This window comes from Sus scrofa, chromosome 11 (assembly GCF_000003025.6).
Source record: "Sus scrofa isolate TJ Tabasco breed Duroc chromosome 11, Sscrofa11.1, whole genome shotgun sequence".
Taxonomy (NCBI): Eukaryota; Metazoa; Chordata; class Mammalia; order Artiodactyla; family Suidae; genus Sus; species Sus scrofa.
This window is the reverse complement of record NC_010453.5, coordinates 32,730,709-32,748,069: the sequence shown is the minus strand read 5'-3', so window position 1 is coordinate 32,748,069 and position 17,361 is coordinate 32,730,709. Positions and strand designations below refer to the sequence as shown.

Here is a 17,361-nt window from a genome sequence, read left to right as displayed (position 1 = left end):
AGTTTGATGGGAATTTAGGATGAGAAATATGGTAAAAGAGAGACAAAGGAGGTTTATTCCTGTACTCTTATAAATCACAGTTGTTTTACTTCTTTAGAAAGCAAAAATAATGACATGAAAAATTGATGAATTTGTGATGAAAGATTAAAATTGAAGTATATCTTAACAAAGTGTTTAAGAGGATTTGACGGTTGTTTGGTTGTTTAAAAGGATGCTGAAGAAATTCAGAGGCCCAATGTAATAAACAGATCAGCTGTCAACTAGAATGATTAAAAAATATATATATATAAATAACCAATTAATTTGATCTCAGGCACTTCTCCTGTGAGAAACTTTTGTTTATATGGGAAAATCATGTACCTTTACTGTTTTCATTGTTTGATGGTATTAGTAGTAAATACTTTTTTTAGGGCTGATCTTAAATTGCCACTTTTTTGTTTGTTTGTTTTTGGCCAGTCAGTCAAGTTTTTGTCCAAAGGTACACAGTGAGTCAAACACTTGTTTTTTGATCTGTTTTGATATATAACATTCTCTAACATTATTTCTAAACTAATAACACTTTGGGGGATTTTTTTCCTCCATAAATATATTTAGCATGATGTAGGCTTAGTTATAATTTGTACTTGACTTTGGGCTTGTGCAGAGTTTACTGATATAATTTGGAATTGTGAGCACCAACCACTCTTTCTTAATTTTAATATCAATATGCTAACTTGCTATAACACTATTAAAGTGGATTATATTTCTATACAGAGGATCTATATAGACTAAGTCCAAGGGGTGGTTCAATCATTTAAGTCCTAAGAGGGAAGCACAATTATATGTGTTCTCTTGGTCTTTCTTCGTTGGGAGTGTTTCTTTTGTATATGTGTGTGGCTTGGAAAAAGTTGTGCACGGAGAAAGGGGCCAGAACAACCAAAGGAACCTGTGGTTTCTTGGTTGCAGATGATATTGGCAAAGGGCTATTACAGCCATGGCATTTTTAAGTTCCCAAAGAATCTCTCTATATGCTTTTATCTGCAAAGTATATCATCCCGTGTCTCTAATGCCTTTTCCCATTTTCTTTCACATCAGACAAGTTACTTTATCTTTGCTTTAGATATCTTCATTTTTATTATTAAAATCATAATCATACTAGTTAAATCTGCAAGTGCTGTCATTAAAATCCCTTGATTTCTTTTCTGTTCTTTCCCTTGTCTATTGGTAGCAATATGATGATTTCTTTTATCCCCTGAGCAAAGTGCTAAAATATGTTTGGCTTTGCCTGAAATTTCTGACATTTAATTCCCTAAAGCTGAAATGTAATTGATCACATTTATCCAGGTGAGAAAGCTGTTCCTTTGGTATAGGTTGAATTCTTTTTTCTCAATTATATAGCTAATCAAATAAACATTCAGTAGTGCTTGATTTGAATGTATAATGACTCTGGATAGAGCAGAGGAAAATTGGCTGCTTTCAAGATGCAGAGAATGTAGCTTAAAGCTTAGTATTAGGGAGGTTACCTAGAAATAAAACAAAGATTAACTTCTTCAGTGGTTTCCTTCCCACAGTTTATTGATAAATTTTCCTAGATTTAGGAAGCTCATTTAATGAAGATATTTTCTTTTGATTTTAATTTTTAGAACTTAATAAAGCATCTTCCTGATCAAGAACAGTTAAATTCATTGTCTCAGTTCAAGAATGACTATAACAACTTATGTGAACCAGAGCAGTTTGCTGTGGTGGTAAGTACTGTCTCTCAGTGTCTGCCCTCTTTGGAGGGGATTTTTGTACTGTGTGAAAACAGAGAAAAGAAAATGTCAAGCCTTTTCACACCATCGTCGTTCACAAACCTTCAATGTCCATTTTGCTTTTTTTTTTTTTAACCTAAGGATATTTATGGGAAATTTTCTTGATTTAAAATATATGTTGAACTCTAGCCGTAAATGAAGTCCAGGGAGTTTTTCAAAAGTATAAACATGATATTTTATGTTCTTTCTTTAGTGTCAAAACATAAAATGAAAATGCACTCCTATGACTATACTCCTATGACTCTGATTTATTCTAGAGCTATGTTTTACAACATATTGCAAGAGTAGCTTCAGTTTTTCATTCTAATCATTCACTTCAGTTCATTTTGTATTTTAGATGCTGAAATTAGAACTATAGTCTATTTCTTGGCAATGAGGGTGAAAAATGAATTCAGTTTAAAAACCTTCGAGACCCTTGATAATCATCTTGTTCCGCCTCTTATTTTATAGAAGCTGGGGTCTCAAAAGGTCAAAAAAAACTTGCCAATGTTATATATTAGCTGTATTGCAACTTGAAATTAAGATTTTTATCAAGCTTTCTTTTCTCCTGCTCTTTGCTTCTACCGTTAAATTATCAATTTGAGGGTGGTTACATAGCCATCATGATGATATTTTAAAGTAGTATTTCATTCTTTTAAATATATATGGTTATTCTTTTTCCTGTAGTCTTCAGTTATATTATTACCACCCTCCAGAGACATGGGATAATATTTGATATGATTTTGAAAATCTGGTTGACTACCTGGAGGACTATGTCTACATACTGTATTTTGCATGTTGTCGACATTCATGGACCCATTCTACTTGGCCCTCCCTGAAGCGCCTCCTCTCTTCCTCCCCTCCCTCAAAGTTCACAAAACTCAGAATAGAACTCAGTAGGGAAGAAAAAGCAGGGATTTTCCTGTTCACTTCCTTATAATCTTTATTATTAAACTTTAAATGTATTAGCTTTAGAAAAAAACTTTATTTTTAGCCCACTTCTCCAGGGTACTCTTTTCTCTTCTTGACTTTTTTTTCTTTTATCTGTTTCTCTCTTTCCTTTTTTTCTGCTTTTCTACATTCTATTTTTCCGTGTTTACTTCATTTTCTATCACCTGATCACTCTGTCTTTCCCTTGATCCCTGTTTGACGCAATGTCTTCCATTTCCGACGAGGAAGAATTTCCACTACATTTTTAACCACAGGCTATTTAGCGTTTTGATTTTTGCCTATCTTTTTTGTGTCTTGAATGAAAACCATAACATGTAAAATTATAATTCTGAGCTATTTCCTATCAACATTCAGTCTGAAATACATACAGATTTTGTGAAAATATGTAAGTTGCTTTTTATGTTGCATATCATCACAGAGATTTAAAACTATTACAACTTTCTAGTGATTAGCACAGAAGAAAGAGTTCAAACTTGCAGATATTTTACGTTTATCTGCAAGTTTGAACTTTGACAAACTAGAGTTTGACAAACTAGAGTTCACATCAAAGAGGTAAGATTTACAAGCAGTGTGTTCAGAAGGGTCAGGAAGTTAAAAAAATTATATTCCAAGATACCAAGGCTAGAGGTTATAGTTTTGATTTTAAGACAGAAATGGATCACTTCCATTTTAGGACATGTCAATAGAAACTTGACCTTGACTCTACACATTCCATGCTGGGTTATACCTGACTGCAAAAGGAATATAATGAGGGAAGAGGGATGCTGTTGTAAACCATCTGCTATAGAAATACGAACAGAGCTTCATCATCTGTTGATTATGAATATTTCTAAAAATATTGTTTCAAGTTCTGGTTTGTATTGTACTAACATTTTAAAATATAATTGTTTTGTTGAAGAAAGGAGAAAGACAGTTGATGAAAAAAATGGGAATTTTTCATGCACTCTTTTTTTTGGAGGAGGGGAGCCAAATAGTAATGTTCTTCAATTTAACTTTTTTTCCATTTCACTTTTTCAACATTTCCAATCTGGCTCTCCCTACTTTTCAACCCTCTCCCCCAGTCCCCAAAAGACAGGGAAACCAGGTTAAGTTTCAAATGATACTTGAGAGTTACCCCCAAAATGATGATCAGCATGGAATGCCTGAAGTTTCCTATTCTCCTTTCTGGATTAAAAATTCAATATTAAGCTCACAAATTCATTAAAGAATGATATGTTTTAAATTTATCAGCGTTGTATAAATTATATAATAGTTTGGTGCTTTTAGGAAACTGATTATAGTAATCACCATGTGTATTTTTAAAAGATTCCCATAATACTGTTTGCTTTTAAAGTAATAAAATGAATGTAATGATGTTTATATCAAAGATGGGCTGTTAACTTGAGGTAAGCTAAACTGCAGAGTCCCACAAGACTTTTCTCTTGAAAAACATTTACTTATTGACTAAACCTAGATTTAAAATGCTAATCATTTCTAGCTGAAAAATCATCACAGAGTCATAAACAAGGCTTAGTCAAGGATTGGGGTAGTTTTTGTACCCTGAATAGAGCCAGAGCTTGCCATTTCATTTGTTTTCACCATAGATATACTTGCAGTTAGTTCTGTTTAATCTTCAGGTTCTCTACTCTGATACTATGATTTCTAGCAATGCTTTCATTTTAACAAAAATCATTTAAAACCCTAAAGTTATGTTACTTGCCAGTCAGTTTACATTTTTCTTTTATTCAGTTATGTAAGCTCATTAGTTTGATTCGCATGAATTGTAGATTTCTCAGAAAGGTGTATTCTATTTAAATAAACACTCAAATTTGATACAATGGATAAAGTCACAACAGTTGTTTGAATAATATAATCACAAGAATTAAGAATTATATAAAACGATAAACAAATAAGAAGCAAGTTACCTAGACATTGGTGTTTGTTTATGATTATTCTTTGATAGAAAGGTGGTATACGGAGTTCCCGTCATGGCTCAGTGGGTTAAGAACCTGACTAGTATCCATGAGGATGCGGGTTCCATCTCTGGCCCCACTCAGGGGGTTAAGGATCTGGCGTTGCTGTGGCTGTAGTGTAGGCCAGCAGCTGTAGCTCAAATTTACCCTTAGTCTGTTAACTTCCATATACTGCGCTTGTGGACCTAAGAAAAAAAGAAAGCCAGTGTGCAAAAGTAACACATCCAAAATGCTAGTAACCAATATCAATTAAAGATCAGTACACTGGAGTTCCCATCGCGGTGCAGTGGTTAACAAATCCAACTAGGAACCATGAGGTTGTGGGCTTGATCCCTGGCCTTGCTCTGTGGGTTAAGGATCCGGTGTTGCCATTAGCTGTGGTGTAGGTCGCAGATGTGGCTCGGATCCCGCATGGCTGTGGCTGTGGCATCAGCCAGCAGCTGCAGCTCTGATTAGACCCCCGTGCCTGGGAACCTCCATATGCTATGGGAAGCGGCCCTAGAAAAGACAAAAAGACAAAAAGACAAAAAAGATCAGTACACTATCTAAAATATAATATGTAAATTAGAAATATATTTTACCTTTTTCGTGTATTACTTGCATATGACTGTTCAGGGTTCTTCGTCCTATAGAGTATGGTATGTAAATATACTATTCAGAAATATGCAAATATTCATTAAATTGTGTCCTTAAACCTTTCAGCCGCTAAACCATCTGCTATATCTCTCTTCTCTTCAGGTTTCTTGTAATACAGAGTTTCATATCTCCATTTATTTATTTCTCCCTGGAAATTGGAAGCAGAATTCTTTAATCCTGATATTATCTTACTCCTTAAAAAATAGTCTTAGTGCAGGAGTTCTAGACCTGGATACTTTTGTCACTCATCTGTTATGTTAATTCAGAGTCTTAAGGTACCTCTCTGAACTAGTTCACCTAGTAGCTGTTCTGACTGGGATATTGGCCATTTTGAGCAGGACGGTTCTCAGGTGTTCCAGAGCTGGCCCTGCCCATGCCCCATAGTCCAGTAGAGGTGCTGACATGGTGTTATAGGCTGGGGGGCTGGTTCCTTTTAGAATTGGTATCCAGTGCTATGAATTCAGGGCCTAATCATTTAATGATACTTTTGATTTGTTTTTATAGCTGGTAATATATGTCATATGATTTCTGGGAGATTTTGGCATGAGAGAGTAATAACCCGTCAAAGTCTGAACAAGCTAAGAGACTAAGAATTCTGGTCAAACGTTATTTTGGTATTTTAGAGAAGTGTCCTACAAGGAGGTCGTACATCTCTATGTCTTTCTGTGTGACTTGAACTGAATGAGACAGTTTACCCTCTGATTTTATTTGTTGGTTTAGGTTTGGGGCAGAGGACACTGATGTGCTTAACTTGAAATATTATTTTCCATGGACAGTCCAAGATAAAACTTTTTGTTAAGAAATTGGTTCATGTTCAGCATGCCCTAGCCTCATAGTTTATTCAACTTAATTTTATATTAATAAGATGAAGAAGTGAAAATAACATACTTCCTAGAAACTCATTCAACCTGTCTCTTTTCTTGGATTCCTTCTTTCCCTCTTCAGCCCTGATACCTCCTCATTTATTTCCCCAAAATATTGCCTACTTACCAAACTTTGGTTCCCACTGAGTGGGACTGATTTTAGTTGTATGACTGTATTTTTTATGTTTGCACTGATCTTTTGATCAATAAGCCATTAGATATATTCACTGTGCTCACAGCGGCAAGGTTTAACTGTGTGAGAAATGAGAGATGTAAATGTTCTAATATGACCACAATATTAGCTGAAGCTTGGAAAGGGGCCTAAAATTTTAACTTGGAACTTGGTACTAGACTTTCTTTGATTAAAAATTCTAGGTTTTTGAATATTTGATTCCACATTATTTAGTTTTGTTAACCTGAGAGTTCTTCACAGACATCGTAATGTTTATAGCAAATTAAACTGAACACATGTCCTGTTTGTGTACTGTATTTTGATCTGCCACCATTTGGTGTCACTGTAGGGCAGGGCTTTTAAACTTTGTGCAGCAGAGACTTTTTTTTTTTTTTTTGAATCAAAAAATGTTGCAAGAAGTTCGTGCTAATTCCCCTGCATTAAAAATGCCTCATTTTAAAATACACCCAAATATTCTTGTTGTAAAACATTCAAATAATATATAAAAATACTGAATATAATGTGGAAGTTTCTTGTATCTAACTACCCACTGCATTTCATATAGTGATCATTTTTAATATTTTGTTGTATTTCTAGTCCCACTACTTCATATTTCATGGGCACATTTAAAAAGTACATTGTTCTGAAACTTTTCACCATAAAATATGTTTTGGAGATTTTTATTTTTATGATGTAATGTCTTTAAATTCTTCTGTGGTATGTCATGGTCTGTACTGATTATTTCAGTAACTATTCCCTTTACGAAGGATGGTTAATTCTTGTTTTCCTGAGGACTTAAAAAAAAAAACAATTCAGGAGTTCCTGTTGTGGCTCAGTGGATTAAGAGTCCCATTGGTATCCATAAGGATGTGGGTTTAATCCCCGACCTTGCTCAGTGGGTTAAAGGATCCCGTGTGGCCATGATCTGTGGTGTATAGGTCACAGGTGCAGCTTGGATCTAGAGTTGCTGTGGCTGTGGTGTATCTGGCAGCTGCAGCTCCAATTTGACTCCTAGCCTGGGAACGTACAGCTGTAAAATGACAAAAAAAAAAGAAAAAAAATTCTGTACATATGTCTGTATATGTATTTTAAGGCAGCGTATCATAGAGCTTTTGCGCAAGCCTCCTGGATTAAATTCTAGATCAGCCTTGCTAACTGTTGATCTTGGATAGTTTCTCATTTTTCTGTACCTCAGTTTCCTTATTTATGAACTGGGACTGTAACAGTTTCCTGTTGCTGCTATAGCAAAGTACCCCAAACTTGGTTGCTTGAAATAACATGTGTATTACTCTATAATTCTGCAGGTCAGAATTCTTAAATGGGTCATTAGTGGTGCATTCCTTCTGAAGGAACTGGGGAGGATTTATTTCCATAGTTTTTCCAGCTTTTAGAGTCTGCTCACATTTTTTACTCATGATCCAGAGTCACCATAACTTCTGCTTTTGTCATCACATCTTCTTCTCTGACCCTCTCCTCCCCTCTTGTGTTTATATTGAACATTCTGGGACGATCTCATCACTGGAAGAGCCTTAATTTAATCACACTCATAAAGTCCTTTATGCCATGTAGGTTAACATCTTCAAAAGTTTTGAGGATTAGTATATGACCATATTTGGGGGTTTGTTATTCTTTTGGGGGAGGGGCTTTTACAGTTTGCATTTGATTTCATTATTTTGATCCTTTCATCTCCATTTTCAAAATCAGAGCCCTGTCTTGGGCCCTTTGCATAGCTGGCCTATAGTGCCCACAGTCAGTTGAGATCTGGACTTTGTCTTCAGACTCTCCTCACTTGTCAAAGCCTCCTGCATCTGCAATTCCATTTACATTTCTAAAACAAAGTTCTTGTCCCTCACAAATGGAGGCTAATCCTCAGATTAGCCACCCTTTTTCCACAAGCCAGAATGGCTTTTACATAAAAGATGTAGAATAATTGGGATCTGATTTCCCCCAGATGTTATGAGGACAACTTCCTCACTGGTGCTCTGCTGAGGAAACTGCCCATGGTCCCTTAGCTCCATTTTTCACCTTGCACGCCGTGATGCATGTGCTGCTGGTACTGATCTCAGCCCTCAGCTGGGCTCCTTGAAGGGCCACTTGAGAGCATGGGTCTAATGGTGCATCTTGAAGTCCCCACAGGTGACAAACTCAATGAGCATCTTCTGATTGTGGGTTAGGAAGTGACCTGTAACTGGATATCTATTTTCAACAACCAGCTGTTGATACACTGCTCTTCTTAACAGACAAGGGACCATGGAGATGCTATAGTATAGTTGTCCAAGGACAAAGGTGCAGCCAAAGGTGGGGTTGTTCAGGGTCTAGGGCAGTGAGGTTGGGTGGGGCCTCCTGGCTAGCACAATTCCAGGTAGCAGGGGGATCATTATTCTGCCAACCACAGGGACATGGTAGTGGTAGTCCCTCGTTGCACTGCATTCTTCTGAGTATTAAATAAACTGATTTAATGAATATGTGTAAATCATCTTGTAATTATAAACTCTTTATAAGGGTTAGCTTTTGTCATTAATATTATTTTTTTAGGAAAGATTCCCAGAATTTGAATTCCTAGGTCAGAAGTTATTTTAATCTTAATAGTTAGTGCCAAATTAGCCTACCAGGAGGTGCGTCAGTGAATACCTTAAACATGAGGATTCTTTTTCTTGTACCATCACTAGTACTTATATACCTTTATCTACCTTTATTTATCTACCTTTTTTCACTTCGTGATTTTTTAAAACTGTATATTTCCTGGTTATCAATTGAGATTAAAGCAGTTATTGGTATTTGTAGAATTGCCTATTAGTGTCATTTATTTTCCTGTCAGACTATCTTTTTTCCTTTAGTTCATGGAAACTCCTTATATAACCTATATGTGACTCCTCTGATAATACTGCAATTTTTCTTATTGCCTCTCACTTGCCTTTCTACTTTTATATAATGTCTGCTATACCTTGCATTTTTGAAATTTGGTTATAAAAATTAATCAAAGATCCATTTTACTTACTTACAGGAATGTTCTGTGTTTCAGGACAAGCTTGGTCCTTTGCACATAATAGGAGTGTAGTAAATAGCAGTTGATTTAAGTCTTTCCTTTGATTTTGTGGAACATCTTGTAAAGTTCTAAAATGAGGCTTGAAATGCCACTGACCATCCTGGCTCTCTAAGCTACTTCAAGTTGCTCCTTATAACTTTTACATGGTTGTCCAAAATTCTTAGACTAGCATTAAATCCTTTAAAAAAAAATAAAAAACAAACTAAAAAACTTCATTGAGGTATAATTGACATACAGTAAAGTGCACATATTTAAAATTTGTGGAATTTGATTAATTTTGACAGAAGTACACTCATAAAACCATCATCATAATCAAGATAATGAATCTACCCATCACCCCCAAGTGTTTCCTCAATCTTCTCTCTAATCCCCTCCTTTTTAACCAGCCGCTCACTCACCTAGCATTCGGTCTTTTTGGAGGCAACTCCTGCCACCCTCCCACCTCATGTCTTACTTTCTCCCCATGCTTTATCTTTTCTTGACAAGTTGCTATGCTCTGAATACTACACGCAGGCCTGTCGATATGCTCCTTTCCCTTTTTTTTCTGCTTTGAGGAAGCCACTCAGGAATGCTTTCTCTTGCATTTTTGTTATTCCCTACAGAATTTCAGATCCTTCCTTTTTGTTACAGTCATGCCCAGTGCATATCTCCAAGGCCTCGTATTCCCCTGGACGTAAGTGCTGTTTTTTACGTTACAACCGCCACTGATGCCCAGAGCTCTCTTATGGGGTGGACTATACCATGTTCTTCTTTCTACTCCTGTCTAGGGCCCATCTTGCAGTACATGGTGGCCACGTGATTCTGACTAAGTGAATATATGAAGTAAGGAAGATATGAACAGAAAGGAGGGAAAATATATGGCAAGAACAGTAAAATAAAAACAAAGTTAAAAACTCTTCTTGAGATTTTATTTTTCAGAGCAGTTTAAGGTCCACAGGAAGATTAGAGGAAGGTGCAAAGATTACCTATACTCCCACCCCCTCTACCATTTGTACATCATCCCCCCTTTACCCACATACCCTCACTGGAGGGATAGCTTTTTTACAACTCATGAACCTACAGAGACACACCGTAATCACCCAAAGCCCATAGTTTACCTCAGGGTTCACTCTTGGGCCTGCACATTCTATGGCTTTGGACAAAGATATGGGTTGGGACATGTATCCATTGTTATGGTGTGATACAGAGTATTGTCACTGCCCTCAAACATGTTTTTTTTTTTTTTTTAAATCACATTTTTAAATGAAAATATTGAGAACTCTGAGATAATTATTTTAATGTTTGTTAAAGTGTGTCTCTAGAGAATAATTTCTTTGGGTGAGAATGGGTTAATTCAAAAGTAGACAAACTAACGAACACTTTTGAGTATACAAGTATGGATTCACATTTTATTTTTCAAAATGGAATGTAACCACTCTATGTGATTCCGCCACCTAATTGTAGACTTGTCACATTGTTCCACTTTTCAACTGATATTGCACCTATGTTGGTCTTTTTTTAACTCTGAAATCCATGCTGTTTAAGTCTGCAAATATTCAAGTACCCTATACAGTACTTCTTTTGGTACTCAGTGGTTTTATTTTCTGAAAGGTGTTGAGGAAATTGTGATTTTGTTTAAGAATCATGGTTTATTGAAACAACTTCAGAAAAGACTGACCAAGATTGATGAGGAAGCTGAAAGAGTATGTAATATCCACTGAGTCATCACTTCCTCAGACTTAAAACATCTGTCTCTCTGTCATTCCTTAGGTGTTGATTATTTCAAATGTTTTTACAAATGTCCAGATACGAAATCGGTCATCTTTCACAGAATTATCACTTTAAAACTTATTGAAAGACATGGAGTTAACATGATATAATTTCTTCTTCAAGGAACTATTTTGGCTTCTTGTAATTACTATTTCCTTTACTCTTTAATAATTCATCTTCAGTCTTGTCAGTCAATGACATAAATCTTTCCAGTCTCTCCTCCTGGAAAACAGGATTTCTGTTTGCCTCACGTTGCTGCTTTTTGGTACCTGTCCAGTTGTCCCGGGTCCTTCACATTTCATGATGCTTTAGATAGCACTTTGGCAATCTCATCTGCAAATCTTTCACTACCAAGGAAGACATTTGTTTAGAATAATAAACTGTTATAGTTCTATCCATAGCTATTTTAAAACTTAGAGGTCTGCTTCTCTTAAGATCATAAACATTCAGCTGTTGTTCAGTTATTCTTGTCACTTTGCTTTGCAACCTTCTTGACATGCTTCTACCAGGATCCAGGACTTAATATAGGCTCACCAGTGCAGATGGTTTTCTCCCACCTAGTTTAGGGCTTATTAATTTAGCTTGCTTTCAATTGTCATTGATCTGAATCTTAAAATTCTCCAGACATACAATACTTCTGTCATTTTTTTTTTATGATCCGATTTCTGCTTTTCATCTCCTTCAGCGGTTTAGGTCAAAATGGTCACAATGCCATTTGAATTTTATAATTTTTAATTTTATAGAAATGTTATTGGTTTAAGTATCTAAACATCAGTTTTCAGGTAAAAGATATGTCTATCTTGCCTGTCCTAGTATTTTCTCTGAAGCTCTTTTCTCTCAGAGTTTTTTCTTAATTCTGCCTACATAGAACACAATGAAGGTACATGTTGACAAAACTCTTAAAAGGCCATTTACACCTGTTCTTCATCTTTAATAGGTAGTATAAAAAATGTGTAGCAGATTTATTGATTTAACCAAATATACTGAAATTCACAAAAAATTAGAGGCTTTTTTATGGTTGAGTGTAACATGGCTTCATTGCAGATAGATTGAGTATATTTAAGAACATGTCTAATATTGATTTGAGTTTTCATTAGATGAGTCTGAGGAAATGGCTTCAGGTCCATTAGTGTTGTCTAAGCCTGTTGATATTACAGGGGTTTGGATAACCCGATGTTTTATGGATGAATTTAGACCTTGAGATTATATGATGACTGCACCCCTGTCTGATGCATTTTATTTCAGTATCTATTTCCTGGGTTCAGTAGTGATTCATTTGTTCGCTCATTTATTTGCCAAATATTTATTGAACACTTCCTGTGTGCTGGGCATTGCTCTAGACTCTGAGTTTGTTGCAGTGAACTTATCTCTTACTCCTTGGTCTTGCATTTTAATTCAGTATAGGGACAATATCCACATAAATAAAAATGTAATGTGGTATCATGTATCAGTAAGTACTCCTCAGGAGGTGGTGGTATGAGGAAGGTGCATGCATGTGATTAAAATGGCTAGGAGACATCCCTTCCATTTGAGCAGAAGCCTGTGTTGCTGTGTTTTGGGGAAGCCTATTAGAGTCAGAAGAGTCCACAGGCACTGAACTTTGAGGAACAAGTGAGTTTGGCACAATTGAGGCCAGTGTCTGTGGCAGAATGAATGAGGGGGAAGATAGGAGGTGACGTTAGAGAGAGGCCACCAGGACCTTGCAGCCATGGTACGAGGCCAGTAGACATTGTCCTAAGACAGCCATTGGAAGGTTTTAAATAAAGAAGTTAAATTATCAGATTTGCGCTTTAGATTTAGATTAGATTGATGATTCCGGCAATTTTGTGAGGAACAGACTGTGGGATGGGGGCATAAATTGAAGCCAGTGGCCAATTAACATGCTATAACAATGACTAAGGTGAGAAATACTGCTGGCTTTACAGGCTTGATGGCAGTGTCACTGGTTGAGAGAGTTCCCCATATATTTCAAAAGTAGGGAAACCAAGATTTCTAACAGATTGGATTCAGAGCCTGAGAGGAGTCAAGGGTGACCCAGGGGCACCTGGCTTGAATAATTAGAAAGACGGGAGATCCTGTTCACAGAGATGAGGGAAGCACTTGAAAGAGAAGCAGACTGTGGGAGGGAAGATCACTTAAAACATGCATGGACATCTCAGTGACTGTGTGAAGTCTGCAGTTAGGAGTTCTGGGGCTGGAGGCATAAATGTGGGAGCAAGTCACATACAGGTGGAAGTTAAAACTGTGGGACTGCATGAGATCACCCAGGGAGTGAATTAGGAAGGTAACACAAGAGGCAATGAAGGGCACAGCAAAATATGTACACCTTACTGTTTTTCCCAATCTTGTCCCTGGAGAGGGCCACCTTGTCAGTGAGGTTTTGTTTGTCTTTGCCACTGGTTACCACCTCTCCAAGGAAAATTGCAGTCCCTGGTCTAGGAAATTGTACAAGGTGATTTTATAATGTGATAGCATTGCAGTTTGTTTCAAAAATGAAGCACGAGGCAGGGTGAGAGGGCTCTTGGGCACTGGTAGGATATAATTCATCAGGGACCTTTGGAAAAGAAGCTAGTGGTCATGAGATTGTGTGTGATCTTGCTTTTGCCTCCTGATCTTGCTCTCATATAAAAGAAAATGGAAATGATCTCTAATAAATCATAATAACAAATGAAGAGTGCCTATGCTATGAACTGAGATAAAGTTAAAATACCAAAAGTGTGCATGCAGGCAGATTCTGTGATAAAGTAACTCTCGGTTAATCAAGGGATTGAGTTCATTTAGTTCAAATCTACATCAAAATAGTAATATCAGATCCTGCCATTAATGGGAAAATCACTCTCATACTATCAATTCTGTTCTCCACAGAGGAGGAGGATAAATGGAATTGAACTCTGAATGAATTCTCTTATGAGCTTTTGTTACCCTTGTTCCCCTGAAATTAGCAGAATGTCAGCTCTATCAAATAACTCTGCAATTCTTTAATTTATTAGAACTAATAAAAACACAGCGTGATCAGAATAATATGCTCTTTCATTGAGTTGCTCACTCTAGTGAGTTTCTCAAAAAGTGATTTATATTATCTTCCCTCTTTCTTACTTGGTGGCAAAAGGTACACAGTTTTGTTTGTGCTCTATGTAACATGCATGTAAAATATAAAATGTGTGAGATAATTTGATAATATTAAGTGATATCTATATCAGTTCATCTTCAACAGTCTCTTCTTTTTTTTTTTTCTTTTCTGGTGATTTTATTTTTTCCATTGTAGTTGGTTTACAGTGTCTGTCAGTTTTCTTTTCTTTTTTTTAATTTTTTTATCACATCTGTAGTTGTATAATGATCATAACATCTACTGTACAGCAAAGTGACCCAGTCACACACACACACACACACACACACACACACACACACACACACACACACACATATATACATCCTTTTTCTCACATTATCCTCCATCATGCTCCATCACAAGTGACTAGATATAGTTCCCAGTGCTATATAGCAGATCTCATTGCTTATTCATTACAAATGCAGTAGTTTGCAGTCTGTTCTTAACAAGGCAGCTAGTGATGTAAGGTAGAGAATGTTCTGTGTCTACCTGTAATGCTGTTCTAGCTTCCCATCTCAAAGAAGGAGCCTAAATCCTCATGGACAATGTCCTGCATATGCGCCACATCCTTGCTATTTCTTGCCTCATCTTCTGTCACTAACCACATGGACTCTATACAATTCTTCCAACAAGCCAGTCAGATTTTGGTGGGGGAGTTTTCCATTGGCTGTTTAGTTTCCTTGATCTTGATATATCCAAATAAATGACTTACTGCCTCACGTCCTTCCCCCTGCCCAGGGATTATTATCTACATTTTTATTTTTTAATTTATTTTACTTTTTAAAAAATCGAAGTGTAGTTTTACAATGTTGTGTTAGTTTCAGGTGAATAGCAAAGTGATTCATTTTATATATGTATATATATCTGTATATCTATATATCTGTACTTTTTCATATTCTTTTCCTCTATAGGTTGTTATAAAATATTGAGACTAGTTCCTTGCACTATATAGTAGGTCCTTGTTGGTTATCTTTTTCTTTTTTTTTTCTTTTTGGAGCCATACCAGCAACATATGGAAGTTCCCCGGCTATGGGTTGAATCTGAGCTGCAGCTGCCAGCCTACACCATAGCCACAGCAAAATGGGATACGAGCCACATCTGAGACCTATACCACAGCTCACAGCAACACCAGATCTTCAGTGCACTGAGTGGGGCTGGGAATCAAACTTGCATCCTCATGGATGCTAGTCAGATTCTTAACCCACTGAGCCACAACTGGAACTCCAGTTACCTATTTTATATATACTAAGTAATGTGTATATGTTAATCTCACACTCCTAATTTATCTCCCCCTCCCCTTGCCTTTCCCCTTTGGTAACCATACGTTTGGTTTCTATATCTGTGAGTTGATTTCTGTTTGTGAATAAATTCATTGTATATATTTTTTTAAAGATTCCACATATAAGCAGTGTATGATATTTATCTTTCTGTGTCTGGCCTATTTCATTTTAGTATGATAATCTCTGGATTCTTCCATGTTGTTGTAAATTGCTTTATCTCATTCTTTTTTATGGCTGAGTAATATTCCATTGTATATATGTACCACATATTCTTTATCCATTCCTCTATCAGTGGACATTTAAATTGCTTCTATTTCTTGGCTATTGTAATTATGCTGCAAATAAATATTGGGATGCATGTACCTTTTCGAATTATGGTTTTCTCTGAATGTATGCCCAGGGATTGCTGGATCATATGGTAGCTCTATTTTTAGTCTTTTGAGGAACCTCCATTCTGATCTCCATAATGGCTGTACCAATATACATTCCCACCATGAGTGTGGGAGGGTTCCTTTTCCTCCATTCCTTCCCCAGCATTTATTATTTGTACACATAATGGCATTCTGACCTTGAGGTGAGGTGGTACCTCATTGTAGTTTTGATTTGATTTCTCTAATAATTAGAAATGTTGAACATTTTTTTCATGTGCCTTTTGGCCACCTGTATATGTTCTTTGGACCTCATGTCCTTTTGGTCTTTCTTCCTTCCTATGTTAACTTTTGGACATCTTCTCGGAGCATCCTATTTGAAATTGCAGGTCCAGTTGTCTATTGCATTTCATTTACTCTTCTCTGCTTTATTTTTCTCCCAAACACCCATCAACTTTTTATTCACTGTATTATGTTCTGTCCATTAACCAATCTAGTAGTTTATCATAAGAATGACCATGAGCATGGAGAAGTTATTCTCTGAAGTATCCATTGGTGAATTTCTAATGTGTTCAAAAATACCTTTTGTGTAATAAACATCTGATAAATGAATAAATAACTTTCTCTAAGGTACTTTATGGTTTATTTTTAAAACTAAAAAACTAAAACCATTTAGCTCTTGGCTTTCTGAGGTTTGCCATGTAACATGTTCCTAGTACTGAAATACAAATCTGGAATACATGACTTTGTCATGGTCTTCCAACTTTTTGCAAATATCTTTTGCTGCATTTCTAGTCTAATTAGACAGACCTGAGTTTGAAATATTAATTTACCATATAATAGCTATGACATTTTGGATAAATTTCTTAACACCCCTCAATTTCATTCTCTTTATTTATAAAATGTATGTGAATGTAGAACCTATCTCACTAGGTTGTAGTGAGATTTAAAGGAGAACATACAAGTGTGGAGTCACTCGTGAATAATAAGTACTCTTTTCTTTTAGCTGCTGTTATCCTCGTCATATGTTTATTTTGAATGTTCTTCTCATCTCTTATGATCTAGTTCAGGACCCATTTTATTCCTTTAAGAGCCATTTTCTACTTTACATTTAGAATTTCCTCTCTCACTCTTCTGTGATCTTCTAGCACGTTTTCCATGTGTGTACTTTTGCCCCCATCACTGTCTTAAGAGTGACTTTCTTAGGGTATGGACACCTTCATGATTCCAGATCCAACATGCGTCCTTCATCTCTCGTGTAGTGTGCTCTTGACCTGAGGTTAACACCTCACCCTGTCAGCTTCATCTACTTCTCCTTATCTCTCCTCTGAGTCTCTTGTACTTCTTTTCTGAATTCTCTGGTCCTTTTCCCATTTCATCTAACACTTAAATAAGCATCTTAGATCCTGCCCTCTGCTTCTTTCCTTTTCATCCCTTCCTCTTTCTCGATGATTTTATCACCACAG

General features: G+C 36.3%; 1 protein-coding gene across 2 annotated transcripts in view; it reads left to right on the top strand.

Annotated features, from left to right (window-relative positions):
* The window catches only part of DIAPH3 (diaphanous related formin 3), a 502,120-nt gene that overhangs the window by 246,785 nt on the left and 237,974 nt on the right, over positions 1-17,361 (top strand). For both annotated transcript variants that reach the window (XM_021065648.1, XM_021065649.1), the window contains one exon: positions 1,623-1,724. In XM_021065648.1, coding sequence (XP_020921307.1) covers positions 1,623-1,724 — 102 coding nt within the window. The remainder of the gene's footprint in view (positions 1-1,622; positions 1,725-17,361) is intronic.